The 16,556-nt window shown below is 37.1% G+C and overlaps 1 protein-coding gene across 19 annotated transcripts in view; it reads right to left on the bottom strand.

Annotated features, from left to right (window-relative positions):
- Window positions 1-16,556, bottom strand: part of EPB41L2 (erythrocyte membrane protein band 4.1 like 2) — a 253,789-nt gene that overhangs the window by 122,115 nt on the left and 115,118 nt on the right. For all 19 annotated transcript variants that reach the window (XM_006144276.3, XM_006144277.3, XM_006144275.3 and 16 more), the window contains exons 2-3: window positions 7,065-7,543; window positions 5,888-6,085 (exon numbers count right to left, since the gene is read on the bottom strand). In XM_006144276.3, the coding sequence (XP_006144338.1) occupies window positions 5,888-6,085; window positions 7,065-7,529 (663 nt within the window). In that variant the 5' untranslated portion in view covers window positions 7,530-7,543. The remainder of the gene's footprint in view (window positions 1-5,887; window positions 6,086-7,064; window positions 7,544-16,556) is intronic.

The raw sequence follows: 16,556 nt of genomic DNA on the forward strand, positions 1-16,556 counted from the left end.
GAAACACCAGTGGGCCAGATATTTTCAAAAGCAATTTCTACCAGATCAAAAAAAAGAAAACAGGATAATTGCTATCCCCGAAGGTGAAGAGACTAATAAGTGCATTGATAATCTATTCCATGAAATTCAGGAAGAAAACTTTCCAAGTCTAAAGAGACATTCAAAGATTCAGACCCAAGAAATAAAAAGGACCCCAAAAAGAATCAACCCAAGAAGATCTGTTCCAAGACACATTATAGCCAGATTGACCAAAATCACAAAGACAAGATACTAAGGTTGTCAAGACAAAAACATCAAGTTACCTACAAAGAACATTCCATCAGGTTAACAGCAGACCTCTCATTGGAAACAATGTGAGCAAGGAAATAATGGGAAAATATATTCAAAGTGTTGAGTGAAAAACAATGTCAACCAAGAATACTATACCCGGCAAGATTATCAGTCATGTGGAAAGAGAAGACAAAAAAAATCCTGAAAGAACTTACCAATAAACAAACAAGAATTTACCCATAAATAAAAGAACATGAAAACATGAATGACACTACACTTTACAACATGAGAACAGTACTATAGTTTTCAAAAGATGAGGCTGAACATCTTTTTATAGATTTTATTTAGGTTTCTAGAATTGCTTTGGGAATATAAAAAATAGATTTTTTTTCTCAGCATTATGGACATTTTTCCCTAAATTTATCGATAAACAAAATCCAAAAGAATTTACTGACAACAGACCAGTTCTCCAAAAAGTTCAGAAGGGAGTGCTGTATCAGGAAAACTGAAATCAGACACACAGAAATAAGAGTTCAAAAATAACTAAGTAAATGACCAGCTTCGTGGTAGGGACAAGTCCAAAGTTTAATGTTTGTTATCTTCCAGATTTTAAATGGAAAGACTGGACCACAACAGAAGATAAAGTACATGAGACTGAGCTAGTGAAATAGAATTTTATGACTTTTGACTAAAACATTACTGACCCTCCTCTATGCGTTGTTTTCCAGAGTTAAGAATTTTTGTCTTTCTTGAGATGTCAACAGGTCCATGTACCTACTATTTGAACAGAATCCTAACCTGTTTCCTGGCTTCAAGTCTTAAGCAAAGTTCTCTGAACACTTTTAAATTTTTATTTATGAAAGCTAAAACTGCCTTTCTATTTAATAACCACAGTAAGCTATATATAGTGTCAGCTGGGTGTCACTTTATAGTATATTCATGCCTGAAGTCAAACATGTTCACAGATATGTATATATCAGCTGAACTTGCTATTGAAATTAGTTAATTCAGATATTTTGTGAATCAATAAAATGTGGGGGGAAAAGAGAAAGGAATGGAAAACAACTGCTGATACCACAGACAGTGTGGGAGGAGGGTGTGAAATGGCAGAGAGTAAGAAATAGGAGAAAAAATATATAAGAAAAAAGAAATGGAAAATTATTTGTTGACAATAATATGTATGATTAAGCCACTATATAGCGTATTCTGATGAGAAATCACACTTTGTAATGTTGTAATGTTTAGCAAATGAATGTAAAATAAATGAATTTAAACTTTTTTAAGAAAAGGCAATTTCTAATTTATCCAAGTTTTCAAGAGAATGTTTAAGAGGGTAGCAACATTATGAGGATAGCAATGATCCAGATTAACAAAATCCTATATAAAGATAAAACAAAATGAATGCCAACTCATCATGACCAAGTAGAGTTAACATTAGGAATTCAGATGTCCTGAAAATATTAATGTAAATAGTAACAGATTAGAAAAACATATGATGCCTCAGGTGATTCAGAAAATACTTGATAAAATTTAGCACTAACTCATAATTGAGTCCTAAAAAAAGGGAAAAAAGGTGTCCACAACACTGAGAAAAAAATCTGTTTTTTATATTCCCAAAGCAATCCTAGAAACCTAAAATAAAGATGTTTAGCCTCATCTTTTGAAAACTATAATACTGTTCTCATGCTGTAAGTGTAGTATCATTCATGTTTTCAGTTATTCAGCACCCTCTTCCTATAAGAGAATCATTCTTGTTCAGCATGTAATCAGCCTTGACCACGTGACTTGCTTGACCAATGAAATGTAAGTAAAGTGACACAGGTATATACTTACAAGTAGAAGATTCAAGGACTACAGAGTAGTTCCGTCACATTTTCATTTCTCTTTATAATAAGACCAGCAGGTCCCAGTTAGAGCTACTCTTTCAGTCTTGGTCCAAAAATAAAGACAACATGAAACAGAACCACAACATAGGCAACCCACCAAATGCATGTAACATAAGCAAGAAATAAACCACTGTTGTTTTAAATCAAGAAGATCTGAAGGTTGGATATTACTATAGCATAACCTAGTGGAAGCTGACAGTGATAAAGTAAAATCCTGAGATGCTACTTTATACACACATGTTTGGGCAAAATTGATAAGTCTGATAACAAGAAGTGTTGATGACCAACAATATGTAAAAATCAAACTTAATGACTACTGGTTGGAATGTAAATTGGCATGATCACTTTGGCAACATCTGGAAAAGCTGAAGTAAAACTGCATCCTACCAACCTAGTGATTCCACTATCAAGTGTCCACCCTGGAAAAAATTCTTGTACAAGCAAACAAGGAGACATGCACTATAATGGTCACTGGAAAACTATTTCCTATTGTATATAAGAAACTGTCTCAGCAGGGGACTATTCATTCAGAGGACTACTATATACCATTTAAAATGAATAAAGTAGATTCATACATCAGAAAGAGACATGAAGGGCAAAAAAAAAGAAAAAGATGGGAATGAGACTTCAGTAATATCCTTAATATTTTATCTTGTTTGAAAAATCTGGAGCCAGCCTATAGCAAAGAGGTTAAGCACTGTGTATTGGGAGCCGGATCTCATGTGGCACACTATAGTTAAAATCTCAGCCCTGGAGGCTTGGAAAACATACCAAAAGCACCTGCATGTGCGGGCCCAGAATCCTGACAGAAGGGAAAGGGGAGGGAGAGGATCGCAGCATGGTCTGTGTGTACATGGGCAAGTGGGGAGGCACTGGCACATACACCCTTTGGCAGTTAGAAAAAAGTTAAAAAATCTAAAACACATGGCAAAATAGTAATACCTGACTAAAAATTTTATAATGAATACACAATTGTCTCTATTATTTCTGTATTTTTATACTTTTTAAATATTTCATGACTTTTAAAAGAAGATATAAAAAATGTAGACTACAAAATTCATTACTCTGTCTTGAGATTTAATAATATAAATATTTTCGAAGATGAAAGAGACATTCTAGGTCATCTAAGTAAATCCTATCATCTAGAGATGAAGAAAGTAAGGCCCAGAGAGATTGAATAAATGAAATAACAAGCTAACTAAAAGTTGGTTCTATAAAACCTAGATTCTCTAACTTCTAAAACAGGTATCAAAGACAAGGGATATGTGATCAAATATAATGCAACTAATTAAGTTTAGAAAACCATTCTATTATTTTCCTTAGTGCCGCCCCCAGATCCTGAAATACATAGTAAGTCAGTCTCTGTCTCTGATTAAAAGAGAGTGTTGGGGAAAGAAAGGAGGTGAGTGTGAAGGGCAGAAGTAAAGAAAGATTTAAGGACTGCTATGGTCTGAATGTGTCCCTCTAAAACTCATGTTTAGACCTAATGTTTACTGTAATGGGTGGGGCCTTTAGGCAGTGTGATATTTTATTTATACATCATATATCCATGGTTCCCAGATCATAAGTATTTGGCCTTTTTGTCCTTGGTTCTTGAAGCAGCTTTGGAATAGCTTCCAGAGAGACAAAGATGAAAGAAAACTTACCTCCTTCTGTCCTCCTTTCCCCTACTTTTTGTTTTTATTTTTTAAATTTTATTATTTATACATTTAATCACTATACATCATTTAGGTTGTAAAGAGACTTTACCCAGAATGATATACACCTCAGTCCAGCCCAGTTGAGGAATATTATACACGTCCTCATCAACAAATAATAAAACCAGAATTTATCTTCTCCAAGGTGGGTCTCACCTTTACCTGAGAGTAAATCATTAAGACTCTCATTCTGAAGGTGTCCTTTCTCAGGGAAGAAGAAACTACCTTTTGATCCAGTAATCCCACTACTGGGTATATATCCAAAGGAAAGGAAATCAGTATTTGCAGAGATACTCACACGCCCATATTTAATGCATCCTTATCCATAATCGTCAAAACATGAAATCAACCTCAGTGTTCATCAACAGAAGAATGGACCAAAAAAAGTGATACACACACAAACACACACACACACACACACACACTGAATTATTATTCAGTCATTAAAAGGAATAAAATCCTGTCATAAGTCAAACATAGATGAGCCTGGTGGACATTTCGTTAAGTGAAATAAGCCAGACACAGAGAAATATTACATGTTCTCATTCACAACCAGAAGCTAAAACTGACCTCGTAGGAGAGAGTAATGGGTTACTAGAGGCTGAGAAGGCTAGGGTGAGAATGAACAGTGAGATGCTAGTTAATGAACACAAAATTACAATCAAAAAGGAAATATAAATTCTAGTGTTCTTTAGCACAGTAGGATGACTACAGTAACAGTAATTTATGGTACATTTAAGGATGGGTAAAAGAGAAAATTTCAAAATGCTTCCAATACAAAGTAATGATAAATGTTTAAGGTGATGGGTATGCTAATTACCCTGATTTATATACACAGTATTCATGCACCCAAAAAACATACTTGTTCATCATAAATATGTATAATTACTATGCCAATTAAAAGTAGTTCTACAAACTAATTTTTTAAAAAAAGATAAAGACAGGACCGTAAATTACTCATTTCCATATCTTCAGCACTTTGCAACATAACACACACATAAATATATTAACTACTGTTCAACTAGATAGACATATCTCTACCAAGCTGAACACTCTGGTTGTTACTAAAGTATGTCCTTTTTTTTTTTGCAAGAATTCAAAGAATTAGAAAAAAATATTTTTAATATTTACTAGATTAGAAGACCAAAGAAAAGATTCAACTATATTTTAAATAAGCAAGACAGGTCTTATGTGTGGCAGACAAAACTAGTTCTGTGGTCAGATTTGTGAGCTCAAGAGCCAGAAGTTATAGCTAGAATCCTGGCTCAACCACTAACTAGTTATGAAACTTTGGTTGTGTTATTTAACCCCCTTCAGGCCTTACATTTCCATTGTAATACTAGAGATATCAATAATAATAATACCTATGTTATATAAGTTCTATAAGTATTAAATAAGATAGTTCATTCAAAAGATCATATAAGTTCTTCAGTAAATATTAACTTATCGATACATGTCATGTAAATAATTGAGTTGTGAAGAGCAATAAACTCTCTAACAAAATTAGAAGGTGCTAGATGCTTTAAACAATAACATGGCTTCTGTCAGAACAAGGAGTAGTGAAATATTTTTATAAATCTGAAGATTTTTTTTCATTAAACCAAATAAATGAACTGGATTTTAAGCCATTATCTGCCTCAGAAAATGCGTATGTTTAAGTCAACTGCTGACATTTAATTATTCTGAAATGCCAACCTAGTGCTATCAATTCTCAAGAAAAACATCTTAGAGCCAGAGGTAATATTCAAAATACTTAATGCTTGTTCGGGAGAAACACCAGCCAGTACACATAACTTGTGCCGACTGGCAGACCATGGTCCCTGCAAATCCAAAGAAATACTATTAGTTATGGAAATAATGACCCTCCTCTTCTATATTTTTTTCTCTAAAAAAAAAAAAAAAATGTGACAAATTGACGTAAAAATCTTGATAAAACACATGGTATTCATTGTCTCATGCCACATAAGAGGGCAGGCTATATTTTGCTTTCACTCCCTACATGAAGATATCTCCCCATTAGACTCTCTGTCTCACCTCCAGGTCACAGCTATACTCAGTGCCGTCTAGGAGGGTCACTTTACACTGGACAGTTTTGGTCTTCTTGGTGGCTTTTTGAGCAGTTTTTAGCTCATTGGTCTGCACTTCCTTTGTCTCCCTATTTGCTGCTTCTTCTGATTTGTCTTCCTGTATTTCCTTTATCTTCTCTTCTCTCTCCTTACTTTCTTCAGCAGGCTATTGAAGACAAAAAAAAAAAATTAAGTTCATATTAAAGTTAACCAATTTGTAGAAACACTGTATTAAAAAGAATATCTTCAATAATAACTGTGACTAGATTATAACCACTATAAGGCAAAGATTTTAAAATACTTGAAAATTCTAATAAAAGAATCTTTCCACTCATTTGCCTTCCATCAGCAGTTTTCCTATTTTACCATGTTGGTCATTTCAGCATTAAATGAGTAAAAGAAACTATATCTCAGGAATTACAATTTAAATATCATTTCAAACAGTAAGATTTCCAATTAAAATCTCATACCATGACAATACTTGGGCTACAGTAGACAGCTAAAATGAACGCATACAAATCTACTGACTACTTACTGATACTTAAATACCTACATAAATAAATCTGAGAGTAAAAAACACTCTTTTTAAAAGAAGTGGCAAGAGACTGAGAGTATCTGCTTAACTTTAACAGGAACAATATTTTTATTTATTTATTTATTTATTTTTAGTTTTTTTAGGTCATAGGGTACATATACTCTCTGGAGAGAAAGAGTGGGAAAGTGAGAAATCATCCCCCAAGGGGGATGGTCATGCCACAATCCCTTCTCCTCCATTCTCCTCTCATGATTGTTGGGCACACATACAGACACACCCCGCATGATTTTTCAAGCCACCATGTCCAACCATGTGGGAGTGCAGCACATTAATCACAACACCTACTGGCCCCAGATATGAAATTCTTAACAGTATGTATATTTAGTGGTTTTTTTTTTTTAATTTTGGAAATTTTTTTTGAAAAGAAGTAACAGAAGGTTACTGCGGTAGACCAATCCAAAAACCTACATTCCATGTATATAAGCCAAAGCAATATCTCAAAACAAGAGATCTGGAAATGATCTAAAATAAATCACTGGGGGCATGCCTGCACACTTGCCTGTGTTACGCTATGAAGTTTACATTGCCACACGATCATCTCCAAACATACCTGTCTATCAGCAGTGCTCACTGAAGGCTTTTCCTCCTTGACCTCAACCTTTAGTTCCTGGTGTTTTCTCTGAGCTGCTTCTTCAGCATCACCCTTGGCTTGTCTCTCTTCTACCAGAAGGGGCTCCTCTTTATCCAAGATCTGTTCTTCCACGACGGCTTGGGTAGGCTCCTTTTTATCTCCTCCATCTTTGGGCACTACCAAATTATATGACTTCTGTTTCTTAAGCCATGGGGGTATGAATCGAGAAATACCCCTGCTCTCAGATGGATCCTTCTCTCTCTTCTGGCGGCGTGGACTACTTTGGCTTTCAGTGGTAGGAGGTGGCTGGGAACCTTTCTCTTCCTCTGGATCAGACTGATTCTGCTGATTCTCTGCTACTTCGTTAGGTTTCCCCTTGGTTGTATCTGCTCCTAACTGGTCAGAGTCCTTCACTTCAGATGCAGAGCCTACTTCAGTAGTCATGGTCACAGCTTATGCTGTAAACAGAACAAAATCATAAACCTGTTAACTCACAAACTCTCCTAACTTTCGTTTAGAGGCAAGGGATAGGGAAAGGAAGATTGGAGGGTAAGAAAGGGGAATGACTGAGAGGTAAAGGGGCAGAAACACAGGTCGAGAAAGAGGGTTCAGATGCACAAGAGAAAATGGCAGCTACTGCCTTTTAGAATTCTCAATCAGAATCACTGAGCCAGCGCTTAGCAACACAATAGAATTCTGATTCTATAGTTACACCTTAAAATCACCATGAACTGTAGGAAGAGGAATTATTTTTACTTGATTTCAATGATATAAAGGATAACTGACCTAAAACTTCTCATTTTCTTAAAGAAAATTACTTTTTTACTGTACTTGATTTCCTTTATTCTACAATATGAAAATGATATCAGCAATATTAGAAATTACTAAGACCCCAGCTGGCCCATGGCCTGGTGGTTAAGGAAGCTGGATCCCACATAGTCAGCTATGCAGTTCGAATCCTGGACCCAGCAACTTAAACACAGGCGAGGGACCAGCAGATGGCATAGCAGTTACGTTGCTAGACTCCCATGGACCTAGCAGCTTAAAACTCACACTGGACACATGTGCGTGTGGCCCAAAATTCAGAGAGAAGAATGGAGGAGAAGGGATTACAGTGTGGCCACTCTCCCAGGGGGTGATTTCTTGCTTTATGTCTCTCTTTCTCTCTGTCTCTCCAGCAAGTACACACACCCTATAGCAAAAGTCTCTATTGAAAAATAAAGAAGAAACACAGGCAAGTGTGCAGACATGCCCCAGTATTTCAAAAGGACGGAGAAATGGAGGAGAAGGGGTTGCTATGTAACCACACCCCATTTACAGTGTTTTCTCCCTATCCCTCTCTCCCTCTAGCCAGGGCACATGCCCTCTGGAAAATTTAAAAAGGAGGGGGAGGGAGTCCTAAGACTTTTTACTATAATTTCACATATTTAAACCAAAATCTATAAAAATGCTAGGTGTTATAAAAACAAATTTTATCTTTTAAAGAAGTATTTATTTATTTATTCATTTATTTTCATTTGACCAGAGACAGAGAGAGAGAGGGAAAGTGAGAAAGCAAGCCACCAGGTCTGAGACTTGAACCATGGTCGGCCATGTGGCAGTGTCCAGCATCTTAACCACCACACCACCCGCTGGTCCCATATAAAAATAAATTTTAAATGTTGGGTGCTTATTAGTAGGAAAAATGTAGAACAGAAATGTAGTATTATATGTTCCAATATTAAAATCTATAATTTACCTTCACTATTCTAATGCCAAGTTAATCTTCTAGGACAGGTACTCAACTGTAACCAAAATTCCAACTTATCCTACCCAACCTCAAACACTTTTTTTTTTGTATTTATGATTACAAAAAATATCTAAGGGCCCTAATCTAAAACAAAGACGTGATGAAAAGAAAACAAAATCCATCTAATGACTGAATGAACCTATCTCAACTAATGAAAATAAAATTTAAATAAGAAAATATATACATTTTACATCCACAATGAGGGACTTTTAAACTATAGTAGCACCACTAACATTAAAGACCAGAAAGAGTCAAGACCTACAGAGAGAGCATATCACACTCATTCTCTTCTCTGTTGCCAATAAAAAGTACAGTTCTGGCACCTTGGGAAGCTATCTTTCAAAGGAGTGAAAACTTAAATAAGCTTAAACACACAACCATTTTAAAGCTTTACTAAGATATAATTCACAAACCATAAAAGTCAGCCTTTTAAATTGTAGTTAGTGGTTTAAGTATAGTCACAAGATTGTAGAACCATCATTACTAATTTTTGAATATTTTCATCATTCTGAAAAGAAATCCCGTACTCACAAGTAGTAATCTTTCATTGATCCCTGTCTCCCCAGACCCTGGCATCCAACAGTCTACTCTCAGTCTGTATGGACTTGCCTATTTGGACATTTCAAATAAATAGATTCATAAAATATATGGCACTCTCACTTAGCACGACGTTTCCAAGATTCATTCATGTTGTAACACATACTCATATTAGACTTGTCCTTTGGGTTTGTTTTATGTTTGTTTGTTTTACATAAGATGTGTAGATTTGGGGCATGCATGCATACATGCCCGGCATAATTTTCAAGTCGCTGGTCTAGACTAGAACCGCAGTTGGCAACATGGGAACTCAGTGCTTTAACCTCCACATCACCTGCTGACCCCTACACTTGCTTCTTAAAATATTACTCAATCTTCTGCAAATCATATCCGATAAGGGTCTAGTAGCTAGAATACGTAAAGAACTTTTACAACTGGAAAAAAAAAGTTTAAAATGGGCAAAGTGCTTGGATAGACATTTCTCCAAAGAAAATATGCAAATAGTCAATTAACACATATTATAAAAGATAATATCATTAGTGAGACAAATGCAGTCAAAACCAGTATAAGACACCACTTTATATCCACCAACATGGCTATAATCGAGAAGACACTAGTAAGTATTGGTGAGGATATAGAAAATTTGCAATTTTTACTATTGCTGATAAAACTATAAGATGGTGTAATCAATTTAGCCAAGTTTGGCAAAGCCCTTAAAAATTAAACAGAGTTACAATACAGACCAGCAATTTCACTGGTAGGAATATGCCCAGAAGGAAAGAAACCATCTGTTCACACAAAAATTTGTACATGGATGCTCCTAATGGCATTGTTTATAACAGCCCCCCAAAACAGAAATAACCCAGATGCTCATCAACTGATGACTGGCTAAAACATAGTACACCCATGCAGAACATTATGTGGTCATAAAAAGAAATCAAGTACTGATGCATGTTACCACATGGACAAACCTGGGAACCATTATACTCAGTGAAAAAGTGAGTCACGCGTTGTGTTATTCCATTTATACGCAATTTCCAAGATAACTAAATCCATATAATAAAAAACGTTTTGGAATCAGACTGTAGAAATCTTATGACTATTCTCAAAAGCACTGAATTGTACTTTTTTTGGTTTTTAGTTTTTTGCCATAGGATGTATGTGCTCGCTGGAGAGAGAGAGAGAGACAGCCCTCAGGAGGAATGGCCACAGTAGGATGTATGTGCTCGCTGGAGAGAGAGAGAGACAGCCAGCCCTCAGGAGGAATGGCCACAGTGCAATTCCTTCTACTCCATTTCCCTCTTGGAATTGGGGCACACATACTTGGTGTGATTTTCAAGCCAGGGTCTAAGACTCAAACCACCAAGTTCGGTCAGCCACATGTAAGTCCAGTGTCTTAACCACTATGCTACCTGCTGGACCCTGAACTGTAAATTCTAAGAGAGTGAATTCTTTGATATGTAAGTTATATCTCAATTAAAAGAAATGTGTTATTATTATAATTTTTTAGATGCTAATCCAATATATACGTTCCAAAACAATCAGCCTATATTGAATGGTCTCTACGATGTATAAGTACTGGGCACATAAATACAGCCTGCTTTGAGAAGATGAGAGTAGAGGGTACAGATAAGCACAGATAAATCAAGAGCATGTTGTTTAAAAACTATAGGATGGGGCTGGCTCCATGGCGTAGCAGTAAACTGCTATTTAAGATAAGCTGGATGCCACTTGGTGACTGCAGTTTGAATTCCCAGCCGGGTCAGCCTGGAACATGCCAAGCACGCACACACACACACACAAGTGCCCTAGATCCAGGTAGGCTCAAGGATTAGAGGAAGGGGATTATGGCATGACAAGACCCTGTGGCCAGTGTTTCTCTCTTGCTCCACTTCTCCCATATATGTGCAAGCGCTCCATTATAAGTAGTAATATGCTTTATGATCTAGAATAAAAAATAATTTTAGTCACAGGAAAAATACTTAACCTAGACTGAGAAAAGGGTTGACAGGCAAGGTTTTATGCAGATTTTGACAAGTTGCTTTTAAAACTGTGAGTACTTATTACTCAAGCAAAATATCAGGATAAAGTATGTGTGAGGCATAGGGAAGTGTGTGGAAATATAGGAATATTCCTCATGTAGAAAACTGTAAGCACTGAACAATAAAGCACTCTGCAAGGGAGGTAGGGGGCTTGCATGTAGGAATAGGAGAAAAGGAGAAAGGTGAATTGGTAATAAGGGAAGAAAAGGCAGAAGCCAAACATTAAAAAAAGTGTCTTGCTAATTACCTGCAGGTTATGTTAATGGCATGAAAAGTCAGACAAGCAGTTTAAGTAGAAAACTAATAAAATCAAATTTGCATTCCAGATAGCACAAGTTGGCTGTGAAGTACAGGAGAAGATAAAAGGCTGAAACAGAAAGACATCTAGGAAACCAGCACAATAACTCAGACATCTGTACTAGCTCAGTGATCTGTACTATGGCATAAGCAGTAGGGTCAAGGGTAAGAGTGAACACAATGTTAAAGAAGTAGACTGGGCATGACGTGGTGTGCAGACAATACACAGAGCTAAAGGGAGAAAGAGTCAAGGAAAAGCTTAGGGTAAGAGTGAACACAATGTTGAAGTAGACTGGGCATGACGTGGTGTGCAGACAATACACAGAGCTAAAGGGAGAAAGAGTCAAGGAAAAGCTTTAGACTCTGGGAGACTAGGATGATGGCAAAACCACTTGTGGAAATAGGGAGCATGGGGCGGGAGGGAGGATCTGGGCTGAGTCACCTAACAACTGTAACTGAGAGATTTATGAAGATGTGTAGTCGTCCACAATAGACAGAGGTTGGAGGCTGGATATGCATGAGAGATGTAGCTTGGGGGCTCTTATCACATGGGTGGTAACTGAAAGCACGGGTGAGACTGACAGCACCTTACACTCACAATCCTGAGAAGAACCTATCCCCACAAACATATATACAGGGCAGGCAGAGAAAAAGATGTGAGGCTCAGAAGAAATAAACAGTGGGACACAAAACTGAGGGGACCATAATCTCCTTAACAGCAATGTTACAAAAACTATCATCTCGGGAACCAGCAGTTAGCGTAATGGCTATGTCACTGGACTCCCATGTAGCCAACCACGGTTCGCGTCCCGGACCCAGTGGCTTAAAACTCACGCCGGGCACGTGTGCGTGCGTGCCCAAGATCCCGAGAGGAGAATGGAGGAGAAGGGATTGCAGCATGACCATATCCCCTGGGGGGTGATTTCTCGCTTTCTGTCTCTCTGTCTCTCTCTGTCTTTCTGGCAAGCGCATGTGCCCTATAGCAAAAACCTCTCCAAAAAAAAAAAAAAACTATCATCTCTAACATCTCTACATGTCAAACATGAATCCTCATTCTTAAGCATTTAAAAGTCAAAACCATGTCTTCCAACAAGACCCAGGGAAACAAGTGGCTCCATATTGCACAGAAAATTTTTTTTCTTTTCTTAATGAACCATTTTCCACATACTGTTTAAGTGCAAATTATTATTTATATTAATCATGAAATGACCAAAGTTGATTTCTAGCACATACTCTCCAATTACATCCTGAGAGCTAAAAAAATGTCCTGGTAAGATTAAAACAAAGGAAGTCCCACACTTGTCTAAGCTAACCAAGATAAATAGGCAGCTCTCTAATTACTTTGGCTATGAGAAATAGTCTGGGGACCAATAAACTAAAGCTGATTTTTGGCCGAAATATTTTAGAAGTAATGAAATATAAAACTAAAGTTTCCATCATGATGTTAAATGCACTAATAATTGTTCATATTTTACTCCTAAGTGTTACCATTCACTGTTATATACTGTATAAATAATTACTGCTCCTCAAAATATCCTGCAAAGTAAATACTATTCCCATTTTTCAAATAATAAAGAAAATAAGTCATTAAATGGAGACCTCACAACATACAGACCTCTCCTCACACACAGCTCATAATCAATCTCAACTCTATTATACCAGAATGCTCTAATAACCACAGAGTCCTTGGCCTAGCTGTCAAAGATGATTCAGGTCAAACTGTGAACATGACTATAGGACAACAAGAATGTATTCTGAGATTCTAATTATCCTCTCTTCAAATGAGAAATTTATAGGTGAATTTCTAACACAAAGAAAACTACATCTGGGAGCCAGGTGGTTGAGGAGAGGTAAAAATCGAATGGCTCCTTGAGTCAGATTCAGTTGGGAAAATTGCCAGTTTGTGAGCAAAGATATCTGAGTACACTGGGTACACGTGTGCCCACGATCAAGGACAGCTGAAGCTGGGTTGGACCACAGCATCGGGCCTGTGCCAGGTCTCTTCCTCCCTCACTCTCTCATATCCATGGAATAAATAAACAAACTTCAAAAAAATAAAATAAAAAACCACTCACATTTGAAGGTCATCACTTAGTCATATCATTGCAACCAAGTTGATGGTTAAAAATTGAAGATAAAGCGCTGATACAGAGATACGCAGCACAGATAAACCATACAGTTCAGCCTCCCAAAGCAGCCCTCATTGATCACCACGGTGTTCACAACACTTTTAAGTGTTAAGAAACTCGAAGCTGATTAGTGCTGCCTGTCCAAATCAAAGTTACAAGAGAGAAAATGATGGAAATGGCTAATTGGATTTAAGATACTCAACAATAAGGGTAAATATAATTACATGTACATAAGCATGTTCTGAAAATAGTGTCAAGAATGTGACAGAACTCAAAACTAAATACTACCTTTTTGGTTGATAAAGTGGCTTCTTGAATAAATTACCACTATCAAGAAAACATGATTACAGCAATATCCATTTACCATAATTATTATGCCTATGACTCAGAATTTCAAAAGTATAGAAGCCTTTAAACTACACTGTTCATAAAAATGGAAACTCTTACACTGGAAGGCAAGATTCCCTCTAAAATGAGACCTTCAGGAAGGCCAGGATATTTATTTTATGTACTGCTATGTTCCCAGCAGATAAGAAGTGCCCAATAAATATTTACTGATTGAGCATTGTTAAATCCTCTAGTCTCATAGCTCAATTTCTTTTATCAACAGGAAACTGAGGCTCAGAAAGACTAGAAGATACGCCTAACAAATTTAGATGGGCAAATCCAAAACCAGAGCTCAGGCTTCCTATTCTCTAGCAATCAATACTCAATTGCTCTAATCTCAATTACAATTAACCCAGACTCTATCATTAGTATATTACTCAAACTATCATTAGTATAGTTAAATAACATACCACATAAAGGTCCTTCTCTTACCATCACCCAAAACGACCACTGCTATGAAGAGCCAGCCCATTAGACAAGCATGTGGTTGACATAATTACCATGTTGGCATGCTTCATCTGGACTGATAAAAGTGTTCATTATTGTAGCAGCTCCATGTGAAAAAGCATGCATCATTTAACATGCAACCAAGCAGAAAACCATCATCAATGGAGATCAGTACTGGTTAGGTAAAAAGTTGTGTTATATAAAAACGTTCTTTTCTTCCCATGTTGAAAAAAGGTTCAATTCCAAGGTGCCATTTCTATCATTAGACTGTACTACCAACCATATAACGTTATGCCACTTAAAACACTGGTCCTTAATCCGAATACTACATCAAGCAAAGGAAAACACACAACTCTATGCACTCATGCAAAGAGTTTCAATGAGAGCATCATGATTTTTTTCTAAATAGTTCATTTCTTCCATGAACAATTAAGTGAAATAGAGTGTCCACAAACTAACAGCCCCTAGACATGAAGACCCACCACCAACTTCGGCCAGCTCCAGATCATGAGCATGCACTTGCCTGGTGTGTTAAGGAAAATCTCTGAAGTGAGCACAGATCCTACCCATGTGGGTCAGTCTCACCGAGCATTGGGTTTCACTCTTCTACAAACTTCTATCCCCCAAGCTAAATCTTGGGAAGTGAACACAGATCCTACCCATGTGGGTCAGCCTCACCAAGCATTGGGTTTCACTTGTTTACAAACTTCTATCCCCCAAGCTAATTCTTGGATCCAAATGTTTCCTTAAAATATTGAGAGCTGGGGCCACTCTTCAGATCCCGCATGTTAAAATTCCCTGTGCAGGGAATAGGGAGGTGCTATTGCTACCCTCAGGTCTACTGAGAGCACACACAATATGAGGTCCTGCATTTCTACCAACAGAGCTCAATTAATTACTTAGGGCCTCAAGATTTACAAAGTGGGAAAGTACAGTTGTCCCTTAGTATCCACAGGTGACTGGTTCCAAGACCCTCCACAAATGCTAAAATCTGTAGATACTGAAGTCCCTTGACTTGAAGCACTTGTATATGATGTATGCACCTTCTCCTGTATACTTTGTCATCTCCATGTTACTTATTATACCAAATGTAATGTAAATAGTTTTTATACTACATTGGATATTTTACTTGTGTTACTTTTTAATAATTGTGTCTGTTGTTTTTTTAACTTGCTATGGTGCCTGAACTCTCTGGATTGAGTGAAAGAGGCTGTTGCTGTTTTTTAACTTGCTATGGTGCCTGTACTCTCTGGATTGAGTGAAAGAGGTAAAGTGAGAAAGCACCTCCCAAGATGGATAGCCACAATGCAGTCCTATCTCCTCCATCTTCCTCTTGGTATTTTGGGTACACACATCAGCATGTTTCTCAAGTCACCAGGTCCAGGACTCAAACATCCAGTTACGTGGGATCCAGCCTTTTTAACCACCATACCCACCAACTGACCCAATAACTGTATAGTTTTTAATTATTCCTTTTTCACCAAATATTTTCAACCTACAGTTGATTGAATCCACAGATGCAGAACTTGTGGATGGGGCACCTGAGGCTGGGATTTCAATTACTTGCAGCCCTCAAGGATCAAATGTGAGAAAAAGAAAAACAGCAAATCAAAAATAGGCAATGGCCCAGCAGCCACCTAACTCTACTTAGAGAGTAATGGAATGATGCTTCTCAAATATATTCAGGAGAAGACAGAAAAGGAAGAAAAGGGAAGAAGAAATATCTGTACAGGGAGATGGAATAACAGAAACAGGTGGATTTAGAATAAACAGCAAGGAAGCTTTTTTCTTCATAGGTTTTCTTTTTCTTTGTAATTTTGCCAGAGGGTGCATGCACTCCCTG

This window comes from Tupaia chinensis, unplaced genomic scaffold (genome assembly GCF_000334495.1).
Source record: "Tupaia chinensis unplaced genomic scaffold, TupChi_1.0 Scaffold000117_2, whole genome shotgun sequence".
NCBI classification, from domain to species: domain Eukaryota; kingdom Metazoa; phylum Chordata; class Mammalia; order Scandentia; family Tupaiidae; genus Tupaia; species Tupaia belangeri.